A 17092-nucleotide genomic window follows, 5' to 3' on the forward strand; every position below is an offset into this window, starting at 1 on the left:
AGAGGTGGGGTTTCAGGTGTCTCCGGAAGGTGGTGATTGACTCCGCTGACCTGGCGTCGTGAGGGAGTTTGTTCCACCATTGGGGTGCCAGAGCAGCGAACAGTTTTGACTGGGCTGAGCGGGAACTGTACTTCCTCAGAGGTAGGGAGGCGAGCAGGCCAGAGGTGGATGAACGCAGTGCCCTTGTTTGGGTGTAGGGCCTGATCAGAGCCTGAAGGTACGGAGGTGCCGTTCCCCTCACAGCTCCGTAGGCAAGCACCATGGTCTTGTAGCGGATGCGAGCTTCAACTGGAAGCCAGTGGAGAGAGCGGAGGAGCGGGGTGACGTGAGAGAACTTGGGAAAGTTGAACACCAGACGGGCTGCGGCGTTCTGGATGAGTTGTAGGGGTTTAATGGCACAGGCAGGGAGCCCAGCCAACAGCGAGTTGCAGTAATCCAGACGGGAGATGACAAGTGCCTGGATTAGGACCTGCGCCGCTTCCTGCGTGAGGCAGGGTCGTACTCTGCGAATGTTGTAGAGCATGAACCTACAGGAACGGGTCACCGCCTTGATGTTAGTTGAGAACGACAGGGTGTTGTCCAGGATCACGCCAAGGTTCTTAGCACTCTGGGAGGAGGACACAATGGAGTTGTCAACCGTGATGGCGAGATCATGGAACGGGCAGTCCTTCCCCGGGAGGAAGAGCAGCTCCGTCTTGCCGAGGTTCAGCTTGAGGTGGTGATCCGTCATCCACACTGATATGTCTGCCAGACATGCAGAGATGCGATTCACCACCTGGTTATCAGAGGGGGGAAAGGAGAAGATTAATTGTGTGTCGTCTGCATAGCAATGATAGGAGAGACCATGTGAGGATATGACAGAGCCAAGTGACTTGGTGTATAGCGAGAATAGGAGAGGGCCTAGAACAGAGCCCTGGGGGACACCAGTGGTGAGAGCACATGGTGCGGAGACAGATTCTCGCCACGCCACCTGGTAGGAGCGACCTGTCAGGTAGGACGCAATCCAAGCGTGGGCCGCGCCGGAGATGCCCAGCTCGGAGAGGGTGGAGAGGAGGATCTGATGGTTCACAGTATCAAAGGCAGCCGATAGGTCTAGAAGGATGAGAGCAGAGGAGAGAGAGTTAGCTTTAGCAGTGCGGAGCGCCTCCGTGACACAGAGAAGAGCAGTCTCAGTTGAATGACTAGTCTTGAAACCTGACTGATTTGGATCAAGAAGGTCATTCTGAGAGAGATAGCAGGAGAGCTGGCCAAGGACGGCACGTTCAAGAGTTTTGGAGAGAAAAGAAAGAAGGGATACTGGTCTGTAGTTGTTGACATCGGAGGGATCGAGTGTAGGTTTTTTCAGAAGGGGTGCAACTCTCGCTCTCTTGAAGACGGAAGGGACGTAGCCAGCGGTCAAGGATGAGTTGATGAGCGAGGTGAGGTAAGGGAGAAGGTCTCCGGAAATGGTCTGGAGAAGAGAGGAGGGGATAGGGTCAAGCGGGCAGGTTGTTGGGCGGCCGGCCGTCACAAGACGCGAGATTTCATCTGGAGAGAGAGGGGAGAAAGAGGTCAAAGCACAGGGTAGGGCAGTGTGAGCAGAACCAGCGGTGTCGTTTGACTTAGCAAACGAGGATCGGATGTCGTCGACCTTCTTTTCAAAATGGTTGACGAAGTCATCAGCAGAGAGGGAGGAGGGGGAGGAGGGGGAGGAGGATTCAGGAGGGAGGAGAAGGTGGCAAAGAGCTTCCTAGGGTTAGAGGCAGATGCTTGGAATTTAGAGTGGTAGAAATTGGCTTTAGCAGCAGAGACAGAAGAGGAGAATGTAGAGAGGAGGGAGTGAAAGGATGCCAGGTCCGCAGGGAGGCGAGTTTTCCTCCATTTCCGCTCGGCTGCCCGGAGCCCTGTTCTGTGAGCTCGCAATGAGTCGTCGAGCCACGGAGCAGGAGGGGAGGACCGAGCCGGCCTGGAGGATAGGGGACATAGAGAGTCAAAGGATGCAGAAAGGGAGGAGAGGAGGGTTGAGGAGGCAGAATCAGGAGATAGGTTGGAGAAGGTTTGAGCAGAGGGAAGAGATGATAGGATGGAAGAGGAGAGAGTAGCGGGGGAGAGAGAGCGAAGGTTGGGACGGCGCGATACCATCCGAGTAGGGGCAGTGTGGGAAGTGTTGGATGAGAGCGAGAGGGAAAAGGATACAAGGTAGTGGTCGGAGACTTGGAGGGGAGTTGCAATGAGATTAGTGGAAGAACAGCATCTAGTAAAGATGAGGTCAAGCGTATTGCCTGCCTTGTGAGTAGGGGGGGAAGGTGAGAGGGTGAGGTCAAAAGAGGAGAGGAGTGGAAAGAAGGAGGCAGAGAGGAATGAGTCAAAGGTAGACGTGGGGAGGTTAAAGTCACCCAGAACTGTGAGAGGTGAGCCATCCTCAGGAAAGGAACTTATCAGGGCGTCAAGCTCATTGATGAACTCTCCAAGGGCACCTGGAGGGCGATAAATGATAAGGATGTTAAGCTTGAAAGGGCTGGTAACTGTGACAGCATGGAATTCAAAGGAGGCGATAGACAGATGGGTCAGGGGAGAAAGAGAGAATGTCCACTTGGGAGAGATGAGGATCCCAGTGCCACCACCCCGCTGACCAGAAGCTCTCGGGGTGTGCGAGAACACGTGGGCAGACGAGGAGAGAGCAGTAGGAGTAGCAGTGTTATCAGTGGTAATCCATGTTTCCGTCAGTGCCAAGAAGTCGAGGGACTGGAGGGAAGCATAGGCTGAGATGAACTCTGCCTTGTTGGCCGCAGATCGGCAGTTCCAGAGGCTGCCTGAGACCTGGAACTCCACGTGGGTCGTGCGCGCTGGGACCACCAGGTTAGAGTAGCAGCGGCCACGCGGTGTGAAGCGTTTGTATGGTCTGTGCAGAGAGGAGAGAACAGGGATAGACAGACACATAGTTGACAGGCTACAGAAGAGGCTACGCTAATAATGTACCATGATGACAACAAACTCTCCAATCTCGCAAGACAATACATTAAATCGCAATGATCTATCTCCGATTGCCTGGGCGAATTTAAAAAAAGGCTTTTGTTTGAATTAGAAACGCAGACGTCACTCCCCAATCGGCCAAGCTCGAAAGTGGATGTATCGATGTATCTCTCACATTGATACAAACTAAGAACATCCTACCTTGACATAATCACATGTAGACAACTAATGTTTTTCCATAACCTTGCAAACTTTTAGTTGATAGTAAAGCAAATAGGTGATGGGAATTATCTTTGTGTTTCCTCTACAGGAGTGGACACGCGCTCATGGCCTTCATGCTGTCACGACAAGAGGGGAAACTGAACCGGCAGCAGACCATGGAGCTGGGCCACCATATCCTTAAAGCACACATCTTCAAGGTACAAGAGACTAGCTGCTTACAGTAGTTCTGGGACAGTATTCTCAAAGCGTCTCAGAGTCGGAGTGCTGATCTAGGATCAGTTTAGCCTTTTCGATCACAATGAATCAGATTACATGGCCGGGAGGACCTGATCCTAGATCAGCAATCCTACTCTGAGACTCTTGATGCATACTGACCCAGAAGCTTACAGTGTATATCCCACCTTTACTCGTGTTCAATTCCTTTTGTGAATTTTAGAGTACATACATGTATGTATGTTTATTTATTAATCAAGATAGATGTGGATGGTATCATCAGAGGAGCGAAGGCTCTGAGTGCATTCATCACTGGTTTATTGACCTGGTGTGTGTGCATGGATTCTCCGTCTCTGTCCTCAGGGTCTGAGTAAGAAGACAGGCGTGTCGTCCAGCGTGCTGCAGGCCCTGTGGATCAGCTGCAGCGCTGACGGCCTCTCTGCAGCCCTGGCCTCTCTGAGGAACCTCTACACCCCCAACGTCAAGGTAAGACTACCCACCCAGCTCCCCCCTCCAGAACCCTAGACTCTCACGTGGAGCACTGCCTTGACATACTGACTGACATACTGCTGGTTATTTATTGTTTATTTTCACGGTATCTTGTACTTGTTATTGCTAGATACAGCGAAGACGTTATTGAGATGGAGAGATAGAGGGACATAGAATGAACAGTGGTGCAGTCAGGGTTTAAACCCATTCATCCAGTGGCGATATGTGGTCCGCGAGCAGCAGCACTACCACTAAACAACCCCTAACCTCTTCACTCCCGTCGCCCTAAAATATGTTTACCAGCCCTTTTCTTTACCTATTTCTGGGAAACGTTTCCCATCACCGAAGGCAAATCTACCCGTCGGTATGGGCTATACAATGTGTGAAAAGAAGCGTTTATATCCAACTTTTCCAGAGTTTACTGAATTCTCCCTGAAGGTGCACTGCCATCTGGGATCACCCGGTAATCTCGCGTGGCAACTACTACAGAGTATAGGGACTAGGGAGTGAGCTTCGGAAAATGTAGATGTAAACATTTATTCCTGATTATAGATTTGCCTTCGGTGATGGGAAAAGTTGATCAAAAATAGGTAAATATGTTTTCTGGGTACAGGATTTCGCCTTCAGCGATGGGAGACCGCCAGCACTGACATATTTTCTTGTGTGTGTGGTACCAGAATACATTCGAGTGGATGGTCATTGGTCTCCCTGAATTTTTTTCCTATCACATTTTCCCACCAGTGATTTGTATTAGCACAGTGGTATTATTGTAATCTACTCTCCTCACCTCAAATGTCCTCCCTGAGTGCTTTTTAATTCCACTGACTGCTCCCGGCGTGTGTTTTGATAAGGCATTCTGTTCCTGGAAACACTCACTTACGGTGATGAGTGTGGCCTCCCCACTAATGAACAACGGCCCATTGGAAATCTCACCAAGATTCTCACTGGGCTCAGATAGATTGATGCAGGATGTTGCACTCTCTGCCGTTAATTTGATCCATTGCTATCTGTGATGCTGCTCTCTGTGGAGGAAAAGGAGGCTGTGCCGTTCTAAGTAATTACAGGGCCCTTTTAGATTAGTACTGATTTAATAAACAAAAAGGGCCACGTTAATGGCGGAGCGGGCAAAATGATTTTTGATATTAAATTATGCCTAAATGATGTGTCTGTGCCTACTCTATTATGGCGAGAGGAAGGAAATAGCTATCTTAGGGCATATGAGGCAATTCATTATATTCTAGCTTTAAGTAAAAACAATCATATATTTTTCTTTGCCATTAGCAGTACTCTTATAGTGGCGTTTTATTACACATTGTCTTCCCCGTTTTCCCGGAGTGAAATATTATGTTTGAGTGTAACATTGCTCATGTAAACAGCCACAGACAGAGTGAGCTTGTTCCTTTTCCTCCAAGGCCCCCTTGGAATCATTGGTGCTAATTTATTCAAGTGCGGTTCCGCCTGTAAATAAACAAATTCAATTTCCTCTGGTTTTAACACTCTCTGGGCTCCACTCACAGCACTGTCTGATCAAACATGTATAATTCATTTCCTTATCAAGGAGAAGAAGAATACGAAGAATGTTTACTCTTGTGTTGAATGTGTTTCTAAATTAGTACATGCATGCTCCAACTTTGTTTAAAACTAATCTCAGAAATGTGACGAGGTGATGTTTCAAGCAAGAAAGGAATTATTATTATTTATTTTTTACTGAATTGTCTCTGGCAGAATTCAGTGTTCTATTTTCTTTTACACATTTAAGAAGCCAAAAAGTTGAATTCCATGCTTACGTTTTTCTTACACGGTTAGATAAGATTCCTTTTATATTTAATGTGTGCTGCTTTTGCAGGTGAGTCGTCTACTGATGCTGGGCGGGGCCAACGTGAACTACCGGACAGAGGTGCTGAACAACAGCCCGGTGCTGTGTGTCCAGTCCCACCTAGGCCACCAGGAGATGGCTGGCCTGCTGCTGGAGTTCGGGGCCACCGTCGACGTGGTGTCCGAGAACGGCATGAGCCCTCTCTCCTTTGCCTCAGCCGCCGGACACCTTGGCCTGGTCAGTCTGCTCTGCAAAAGAGGAGCCAAGGTTGGTAGTACTACCCCTAAAGTTTAGACTCCTCGGACAACTACAGGATCAGGGCTAACCATGATTCTAGCTTTTCCTGTAATGGGGGGGGGTTCTACTAAGCTGTATGAAATTGTTTTAAGGTCATACCATGTATTTATCCCCTTATTTTTGGCACTAAACAGTCTACATATATACTTCCATTCACTTTTTCAACTGGTACATGGGGACCTTCAGACGAGTCTTGAGGCCTGTGGGCGCCCTAGAGCAAAACATGTACGTGTTCGTTAGAGTCTCACCTGTCCACAGAGGGGTTATACTAGTGTGTAGGCCAAACTGTTCGGACGCTACAGACAGAAGTCATCAGATCGGCTCTACCGACAGAAGAGTCCCAAGATCCTTTTGTCGGTCACAGGGCAAAACGGAGAACACCATCGTGTTCATGAGACTCATCTGTCCAAAGAGGGGTCATAATAGTTTGTTCGGACGCTACAGACGATTTTGTGAGAAGAGCGATTTTCAGGACGTCTCAAGGTCTGACAAACACCGCTCTAGCTCTGTCACCTTTCACCGCTTTGATATTGGATAAGATCTCACTTTGATTGTAAAGCCACTCTGGGAGAGTGAAGCAAGAGCAACGTCACAGCATATAAAACATGTTCAGATAAGCACTGTTGTTGTGTGTTCTAGGTTGACCATGTGGACAAGAGCGGTCAGTGTGCTCTGGTCCATGCTGCTCTGAGGTGCCACCCTGACATCATCCACCACCTACTGGAGCTGGAGTGGACCCCCGAGGGCCAGCAGCAGAACTGCAGCCTGAAGAACAAGGCCCTCCAGCAGGCTCTCATCGCTGCCTCCAGCATGGGACACACGCAGGTCAGTCAGGGGACACCTGTGAAATCCCAAATGGCATTGTATTACCTAAATAGTGAACTACTGTCGTCAAAAGGAGTGCACTATGTAGGGAACAGGGTGCCATTTGGGACGCACCCACCTACTGTACTGTACTTTTTACTTTACTGTACACCCACACTAACCACAAGTCCTTAGTACCTTACTATAATCAGGAAAGTTTTCCCACACAGTGCCACAACACAACCTCACCTCTTTAGGTTGGAAACAGAAGACACTCCACAGAGAATCACTGATGCTGCCATCACTGATGTTTCTTGTTTCCACTGATGAGACATGCTGTAGGAGTATTGATCCAGCAGTATGTTTGCAGCCAGCTACCCAGAAGAGAAGCATAGTGTGCTTTGGTAGATTCTGGCCTGCTCCTCATTAAGAGGGCTGCGATACCGTCAGGCCTATACACTAAGCCTGGGGCTCGACAGAATTATAGAAGTGGGTCGGAGTGAGCTATCGACCTCCACCTCCACCGAGGGCCCAGTAAAAGAGGAGAGTAAAGGAGAGCACAGACAAAGGGCTAGTTAACACTATTAAGGTATTAATACCACTGAACCTGTACTGCACAGCACTGACGAATATCTACTATAGACACTATACAGCCACTATAGTCCAGGCATCAGCGCTCTAGTCCACCATGATTAATTTATCATGCGCCAGAGAAGCATCATTTGCTCGGGCAGCATTTTATCGATTCGCTGAAGTTGTTTCATCGCTCCGGTTTTTCTGCAATGTAATCAGCGCGCCGTAGAACTAACTCAAGGCTTTATTTGATGTCTGGATTCTGTGTCATTAATCAACATTTCTCATTCGACAGGTTGTCAGAGGCTTGTTGGTGTTGAATAACGAGCATGGCGTGCAAATTGATGGCCATGACACTCTATGGGGAGAAACAGGTATGTGTTCTCTCTATTTTTCTTCCATTATACTGCTCCCTTTCCTTTGTGTTATCACCTGGTGGAGTATCAGTGTGGAACATTACTGCTGAAATGATGTCGTTGTCCCTTTCAATCAGCTATCTGCATTATGTATTGCAGGGCTCTCCAACTGGTGACCCACGGGCCGAATTTGGCCGTGGGTGATTTTATTTAATTGTTTAGTCTTTAAAAAATTGAAGACTGTAAAAACACTAACTTTGGAAATCTGTTCCAAAGTATTCTCACGCATAGTAGGGATATACAGTTGAAGTCGGAAGTTTACATAAACCTTAGCCAAATACATTTAAACTCAGTTTTTCACAATTCCTGACATTTAACCTCTGTAAAAATCCCTGTCTTAGGTCAGTTAGGATCACCACTTTATTTTAAGAATGTGAAATGCCAGAATAATAGTAGAAAGAATGATTTATTTCAGCTTTTATTTCTTTCATCACATTCCCAGTGTTTAACTTGGGTCAAACGTTGGGTCAAACGTTTCGGGTAGTCTTTCACAAGCTTCCCACAATAAATTCTGTGAATTTTGGCCCATTCCTCCTGACAGAGCTGGTGTAACTGAGTCAGGTTTGTAGGCCTCCTTGCTCGTACACGCTTTTTCAGTTCTGCCCACAAATGTTCTATAGGATTGAGGTCAGGGCTTTGTGATGGCCACTCCAATACCTTGACTTTGTTGTCCTTAAGCCATTTTGCCACAACTTTGGAAGTATGCTTGGGGTCATTGTCCATTTGAAAGACCCATTTGCGACCAAGCTTTAACTTCCTGATTGACGTCTTGAGATGTTGCTTCAATATATCCACATAATTTTCCATCTTCATGATGCCATCTATTTTGTGAAGTGCACCAGTCCCTCCTGCAGCAAAGCACCCCCACAACATGATGCTGCCACCCCCGTGCTTCATGGTTGGGATGGTGTTCTTCGGCTTGCAAGTTTCCCCCTTCTTCCTCCAAACATAACGATGGTCATTATGGCCAAACAGTTCTATTTTTGTTTCATCAGACCAGAGGACATTTCTCCAAAAAGTACGATCTTTGTCCCCATGTGCAGTTGCAAACCGTAGTCTGGCTTTTTAATGGCGGTTTTGGAGCAGTGGCTTCTTCCTTGCTGAGCGGCCTTTCAGGTTATGTCTATATAGGACTCGTTTTACTGTGGATACAGATATATTTGTACCTGTTTCCTCCAGCATCTTCACAAGGTCCTTTGCTGTTGTTCTGGGATTGATTTGCACTTTTCGCACAAAGTACGTTCATCTCTAGGCGACGGAGCGCGTCTCCTTCCTGAGCGGTATGACGGCTGCGTGGACCCATGGTGTTTATACTTGGGTACTATTGTTTGTACAGATGAACGTGGTACCTTCAGGCGTTTGGAAATTGCTCCCAAGGATGAACCAGACTTGTGGGGGTCTCAATTATTTTTCTGAAGTCTTGGCTGATTTCTTTAGATTTTCCCATGATGTCAAGCAAAGAGACACTGAGTTACAATGTAGGCCTTGAAATACATCCACAGGTACACCTCCAATTGACTCAAATGATGTCAATTAGCCTAGCAGAAGCATTTAAAGCCATGATATAATTTTTTTGAATTTTCCAAGCTGTTTAAAGGCACAGTCAACTTAGTGTATGTAAACTTCTGACCCACTGGAATTGTGATACAGTGAATTATAAGTGAAATAATCTGTTTGTAAACAATTGTTGGAAAAATTACTTGTGTCATGCACAAAGTAGCTGTCCTAACCGACTTGCCAAAGCTATAGTTTGTTATCAAGAAATTTGTGGAGTGGTTGAAAAATGAGTTTTAATGACTCCAACCTAAGTGTATGTAAACTTCCGACTTCAACTGTGTATGTGATCGTACACAAATGTAAGCAAGGTTTGTAATGATTGTTTTAGTCAAATATTATTTTTGTTTGGGCTTCTTGCTGTCAATTTGCTAAATATTTGTTATTATGTTCCGGCCCCCTGACCATCTGCTCAGCAAAAAATTGGCCCGCGGCTGAATCTAGTATATAATCCCTGATGTAGTAATTCACATTTCCGCAAATATGCGGTCATTTTTACTTTTAAAGCCTGCCCAATATTCCTTGTCTCCTTCCCTTAAAAGCGTCCCTGCTTTGTTCATTTGGGCTTTTATCTGGATGGAGAGTCATCAGGCTATCCTGTATCGGTAGTGCTAACTGAGTGATTTTCTACTTTAGAGCAGAATTACAGGCATCGCTCCCAGCAGTCCATTCTAAGCACTGAGTCATCGGTGCAGTACATTGTCCATTTAGGTCATGCCAAGCCATTTGTCCTGTTTTTCTCCTCTGCCATTAAAACACTTCCTCTTAGTAGGAGTCAAGCCAGAGCTTTAGTTTCTGTTAAAGATCTGAAATGAATCATTTAGTCCCAGTGGTAATACTGCAGATGTTGGGAAAGGTCGAAGTCTTAGGACTTAGAGGGGCAAACTGAGATTCAAACAAGAAATGTATAAGTTATATTCTTCAAGAATCAATAGTTACAGTACAGTGCCAGAAATTATTGACACCGCTTTACTTTTTCCACGTTTTGTTAATGTAGACTGAATTTAAAATGGATTACATTTAGATTTTGTGACACTGGCCTACACACAATACCCCACAATGTCAAAATGGAATAATGTTTTTAGCAATTTTTTTACAAATTAAAGCAAAATGGAATCTGAAATGTCTTGAGTCAATAAGTAGTAAACCCCTTTGTTATGGCAAGCCTAAATAACTTCAGGATCAAAAATTGGCTTAACAATTCAGATAATAGGTATCATGTTATGGGTATAGACTAGGGAGTGTTTTAGGATAAAAATAAACGGAATCGAGCTAAGCACAGACAAAGTCCTGGAGGAAAACCTGGTTCAGTCTGCTTTCCAACAGACACTAGGAGACAATTCCCCCTTTCAGTAGGACAATAACCTACAGTGCCTTCAGAAAGTATTCAAACCCCTTGACTTATTTCACATTTTGTTGCGTTACAGCCTGAATTAAAAATAGATTACATTTTCCTCACTCATCTACACACAATACCCCATAATGACAAAGTAAAAACATGTTTTTAGAAGTGAGTCCATGCAACTTATACTTGTTAAGCAAATGTTTACTCCTGAACTTTAGGCTTACCAAAGGGGTTGAATTGAAGCAAGACAATTCAGCTTTTCATTTTTCATTAATTTGGAAAAGGAATTACAAACATCATTCCACTTTGACATTATGGGGTATTGTGTGTAGGCCAGTGATAAACATTCTCAATTTAATCATTTTTAAATTCAGGCTGTAACACATTTTGTAACACTTTCTACAGGCATTGTAAAACGCAAGGCCAAATATACACTGGAGTTACTTACCTAGACGACATTGAATGTTCCTGAGTGGCCTTGTTACAGTTTTGACTTAAATCTGCTTGAAAATATATGGCAAGACTTGAAAATGTCTGATCAACAATCAACTTAACAGAGCTTGAAAAGTTTTTTTTTGTAATAGTGGGCAAATATTGTACAATCCAGGTTTGCAAAGCTCTTAGAGACTTACCCCGAAAGACTCACATCTGTAATCGCTGCCAACGGTGATTCTAACATGTATTGACTCAGGGGGTTGAATACTTAACTAATTTATTTTCCATTAATAAAAATAAAAAAGTAGATTTTTTATCCAAAAATGACAATTAAATCCATTTTAATCTTTGTAACAGAACAAAATGTGAAAAAAGTTAAGGGGTGTGAATACTTTCTGAATAATTTAAAAGTCCACAAATGTATGTACACGTCCCAAATTGCCTAATTAATGGCCAGCTGAATGTATATGCTGGAACTCATTTGGAGGAGGCAGCAAATGTGGAACCAATCTAAAAAAAAAAACAACAGCTGAGAGACAAAAGGCAGGAGCAGGAGAAATGGAGCTGGCACTTGCAGGGGGTGGCTGCAGGTCAAAGCAATTTAAGATTGATCCTGGTAATGGTGCAGGAAGCCAAGTGGAACAGGGAACAAAAGTCTAAGGTTGCATCCCAAATGGCACCCTAATTCCATATATAGTGCACTATTTTTGGCCAGGGTCCATAGCACCCTATTCCCTATGGGCCCTGGTAAAAGTAGTGCACTATATAGGGCACAGAGTGCCATTTGGGACGTAGACTATAAGCAGGAGTCTGTTGTCATATCTATGAGTCAGCAGGGTTGTCATAGAAGTGCTGAATAAATCAAATGTCTGTTTTAATTCAAATAAAATAAAGACGAGGCCTCTGGGTATGGAAGTATTAAAATGGTCTGAGATCTGGGATGGGTTTGAAACATTTCCCACCGTCCTATGCTTATAAACATTACAACTTACCAGTACCATCCCCATTCATGTTGGTGCAGCATTTCTGTGTACTGAATGAGTAAACACACATCGTTAGGATAGTGTTTCCCAAATGGCACCCTATTCCCTTAATAGTGCACTTCTTTTCGCCAGGGTCCATAGGGAATAGGGTGCCATTTGGAATGCTGGCTACAGCAGTACAGCTTTTTAGAAATTCTTCTTGTGGTTTTTGTTATCATCATGGCCTCTTGTGGAAAGCTGCACACTGGAGATAAAGACAGACAGAGACTGACACCACAGATTCTCTTCTCTTAGGTAGTCCGTTAAAGATGAGAGTACAACAGCACAGAGCGGGATCTGTGAGTGTCTGTTAAGTGTTCCAAGTAGCAGAACTTCACTTGTAAGGCCCACAAATAAAGAAACCCATTTTATATGATCATGGTGACCAACTGTTGCTCAGAAATCCTCAAATGGTCCAGAAGTTCCCAACTCTTCATCATTCGGGCAGCTCATTTAATGATGTCTGTGTTTTTTTAGAGCACACAGTCTAATGGTGAGAGAGAAAAAAAAATTAGAGCACACAATCTAATGATGAGAGAGAATGTGAACAATAGTCTCTCTGTGGCCTCAGTAGTATGCCAGGCTGGTGTAGACAGCCAGCCTAGCAGTAACAAATGGCTCTGAGATGTAGGTCAGCCCATTAGGTCTAGGAGAGAGAGGCCCTGCATCACAAATAGTACCCTATTCCCTATAGTGCACTACTTTAGACCAGAGCCCAATAGGCCCTTGTCAAAAGTAGTGCACTACATAGTGAATAGGGTGCCACTTTGGACACCGATGATGCGTTCTCCTCAGTGCTACTGCTGCTAACTGGTGCTGCTTCTGCAAAATACATTTCCTGGCAAAAAAGTGCTGAAGGGCTTTGGAGCTTATTACATCCTAGGGACAAAGATATCCCCTTTCGAAATGGCCCTTCTTCTCTGGAAACGGCTACTTTCCATCTTAGGGGCCACATGTTCGTAGGGCTGAGGAATGAGCCAGTGTTATTTTAGATTGGGCCAGAAACCTTTTGGTTTTTTTATCATAAAGTGCTGCTTCATGTTTTGCACCTTGTTACATCATCACACTGCTGCAAAACAACATTTCTGTTCACACCCCCACCACCTACTTTGTTTCTTACTTAGAGAAGGATAGAGGCCTACTTTCTTTTTATTTGTTTAGACGGTAGTGCAAGAGGTATAGTACAAAATGCTAATTTATTATAACGGGTAGGCAGGTGTGTATGGTGTGTTTTAAACTGAGCGGATTTACACCCAGGCCTTGGCTGGTGGCCCTGTAGACATGACCATTGCTGTGAATAATCAGTAGTCATGCTTGCCTTCATTCTCAAAGTCATCCAGTATGTGCCACCTGCTGTAGCTAGAGGCGACAGAAACGCACACCTATTTAGGCGAGGTGCTGGCTAGCGGAGTGGAACACTTAAAAAAATAAAGGAGAGCCGCACACTCTAGGAGCTCAGATGCAAAAATATTTATGTCCAACGTTTCGACAGACAAGCTGTAGCTGACAGTGATCCAACATTTACTGTAACTCTGAGCTCTATGTATTTACCTGGATGTTAAACCTTCTAACTCCCATCCGTTCCAGGCTAATACAGGTCACAGGTGGCCCCATGACGCCAGGCACAACACCAGTGAGCTAAAACAAGGAGACGTGCTCCAACACCCATCTCCGCAAATGAACGCGTTTTGAAAGCTAATTGCACCCACCTGGCACTAGGCTCATTCAAAGCAACACTTTGTATTCGAGAAGATAGGCAAATGTGCATTATTTTGGGCGCTGTGGTTGGTTTAAAATATGTATTTTAGCAAACAAAGAGGCTACGCTTCTCTGCACTCTTCCTGACCACTCGGGAGCTCCACTTAAATGGCTGTATTCAATGCCTCTTTACGGGTATGATTGGGTTGTAATTCAATGGAGAGCCATCACAGGGCTATATAGAAAAGAACATCTACACTTAAATGTTGTGGATACGGCATAGGCAGCAGAACTGGTTCGGCCTTAGAAATACTGCAAGTGAATATCACAGCCTGAAATCTTTTATATTAATTTTGTTTGAGGGTTTATAAACCTAATCCAGAGGCCTGTATGGAGTTATACAGCGGGAGAAAACTCAGTAAGATAGCCCAGGTGAAATACCCTCCCAGAAATTGACATTCATCGCTGCAGCGCTGAACAAATTCCTTCAGTTAACAACCTGTCAGAGAAATATAATTTCATATTTGAAAGGCAAAGTGTGAAAGAAATAACATCTTTATGCAAATAGGCCCACTGTACTTTGTTTGGATAGCGAGAGATTGGATTACGTCTCTGTGTTGGCACTATCATGTAAAATCCCTCAGAATGACAGAGTTTTACCTCTGGGAAGGAGAAAGGGTAATAGTGGTGTCTTCTTTGTAGAATAGATATGAATAAGTCGCAGCAGTGGAAAAGATTAATGGAAAGACAAATAGACACAGTGCGGTATAACCTTTGTGATCACGTAGCATATATCTCAAGTTACAAGAGAGGAGCTATTGTGAGGTTATGTGGTTTCTGTAGAAATGGACAAATGGAGGTTGTTTTCCATCTGTAGAAGAGGTTTGTGCATGTTATAAATTGTACACGCCACAAATGAGTAATGCAGTGGCCAAGTCAAACAGTGGCCCTGACATTTTCTACATTACTTAATAAAACGATGAGATCAACTTCTCATTATCATGAAATATTCAGTTGCGCCACTGGGTGTAGCCTCGTATATTGTCTTTTCATCCACTGTAATTATGCCAGTAAGAATCTTTTTAAATGATGAAATCACCCCCGTTTATAGGAGGTGTTTAATACATGTGGTGTTTAGTTGGCTGTGTTCTAAGTGTTTGGTTGTGTTTAATTATTTACACGGCGGTGGGTTGTTGCATGCGCCGCTCGCCCATCAGTCATTCATCCCGACACGAGGGGGGTGAGAGAGAGCGGTTTCTCTTACGGAGTATGTAGACAAGCGTGCAGAGCGGTGTGGAAACACAACAGTCGTGACACCACGGTCAAGGATGCCAGTCCCAGGTGGGAGGACGCACACCAGGATGATATGTCAGAGAGTAGTTTCTCTGATAGTGGAGTGAACTTGTAATGACCTAGACCTATAGAAACAGATCACAACTCCCACGATGCCACAGTCAGGAAGTAGGTCTTCATGTGATAGATACTGTATGTTGCTGAGGTGTCCTTGACTGACGGATGCAGCTGGGACCCTGCTTCTCCAGTTTGTTAGCCCAGCAATGGTCTCCTTCTAAAACGGCTAAATCAACTACATTTGAGCGACTAGTGCTTGTTTACAAACTAACGCGGGACACTGTGCACTACTTTTGACCAGGGCCTATAGGGTTCTTCTGGTCAAAAGTAGTGTACAATTATTGGGAATAGGCTGCCATTTGGCGCACAGTCTTTCAGCCTTTGGGATAGTTTGGTCAGGAAGAGGTCCGGTCTGTCCGTGTTTGGTCTGTTTATCAGTCAGTGATTTACAGTCCACCCCTCAGGACAGCAGTCTTAGTGGGCCAGACCGGAGAGAGAGGCAGATTAGGAGGAAAGATAAAGTTGAGTAGCTTATTACAGAACATGACTAAGATATCAATCTGCTTGGCTCTATGAAGGAGGGAAGGAAGGATGGAAGCAGAGACAGAGATATAGAGGGAATGGGCACAGTAAAGAGACACGTTTGTGAGATCAGAGAGAAGATCAAACGCATTGAATTGGCCTTGGAAGATCATAGACGGATGCCACTGGGGTCTCCTGTAGGGTTTGAAAGTAGTATACAGACCAAGCTTTTCATTGGGTGTTCCCTAATGTTCGACTAATAGAGGCACACAGGATTCTATCAACATCTCAAAACGGATGCATCCCCGAAAGAGAGCACAGTAACAATAATGTCCGTCTTAGACTGCTGTTGTTCCAGAGGGTGTGTCCCAAATGGCACCCTATTCCCTATGGGCCCTGGTCAAAAGTTGTGTGCTACATAGAGAGTAGGGTACTACTATTTGGGATGCATCCCAAATAGTAGTCTCTCTGCTCTGCGGAGATATGCTAGGGGAGCAGATGGAGGTTGTGGTTGGCTGAGACGTAACGGCCCTCCGCTCACACTCCCATCCTGATGGATGACACCCTCAGCCTGAGACAGGGGCTCTGGGTCTTTAATCTGGGTCTTTCATTTTCCTGAGGTGAATCCGAATGCACCACCAGTCTCTTTCTGTGTCGGTTTATTGTTCGGATACCAACTTTCATCCAAGACTTGAATCTGATTATAAACTGGGTGGTTCGAGCCCTGAATGCTGATTGGCTGACAGCTGTGGTATATCAGACCGTATATCACGGGTATGACAAAACATTTATCTTTACTGCTCTAATTATGTTGGTAACCAGTTTATAATAGCAATAAGGCACCTCAGGGGGTTGTGATATATGGCCGATATCCCACGGCTAAGGGCTGTGTCTAGGCATTCAGCGTTGCGTCGTGCTAAAGAACAGCCCTTAGCCGTGGTATATTGGCCTTATACCACACTCCCTCGGGAGTCCCTCCCTTATTGCTTAAATCTACCACATCCCCTAGTAAAGTATAGTATCCACTGAATGTGGGCCTACTGCTATGGCTCAGTGTGCTAATCAGGAGATGAGAAACACATGGACTGTAGTATTCTTTTCACTGCATCTTAGTATGTTAGGTTAAAGATACTTGAATCTGTCTTTAAAGTACCTTAACCTATTCTGTAACAGAAATGGCAAAGATGTACCAGCAAAGTAATGGTATCTTATTGAGTTTGAGTCTTATTGAGTTTTTTCCCTGTTGTCATCATTTTGGACCTGCTATTCTGCTAGACATTAGATAAGATCACTACTCAAGTCTCAAAGCTTTCTCTTTTGGCACAAGTTAACAATTCCGGTATTTGTATTAATGGCAGACCTAAATACATAATGTGTGTGCGTT

General features: G+C 44.9%; 1 protein-coding gene across 7 annotated transcripts in view; it reads left to right on the top strand.

Annotated features, from left to right (window-relative positions):
- The window catches only part of LOC139538438 (protein TANC1-like), a 179659-nt gene that overhangs the window by 148650 nt on the left and 13917 nt on the right, over nucleotides 1–17092 (top strand). For all 7 annotated transcript variants that reach the window (XR_011667741.1, XM_071340458.1, XM_071340459.1 and 4 more), the window contains 5 exons: nucleotides 3263–3371; nucleotides 3751–3873; nucleotides 5723–5959; nucleotides 6629–6814; nucleotides 7662–7740. Coding sequence is in view for 6 of the 7 variants with exons in the window: in XM_071340458.1 (XP_071196559.1) it covers nucleotides 3263–3371; nucleotides 3751–3873; nucleotides 5723–5959; nucleotides 6629–6814; nucleotides 7662–7740 (734 nt within the window). In the remaining variant the exon portion in view is untranslated. The remainder of the gene's footprint in view (nucleotides 1–3262; nucleotides 3372–3750; nucleotides 3874–5722; nucleotides 5960–6628; nucleotides 6815–7661; nucleotides 7741–17092) is intronic.

This window comes from Salvelinus alpinus, chromosome 14 (genome assembly GCF_045679555.1).
Source record: "Salvelinus alpinus chromosome 14, SLU_Salpinus.1, whole genome shotgun sequence".
Lineage (NCBI taxonomy): Eukaryota > Metazoa > Chordata > Actinopteri > Salmoniformes > Salmonidae > Salvelinus > Salvelinus alpinus.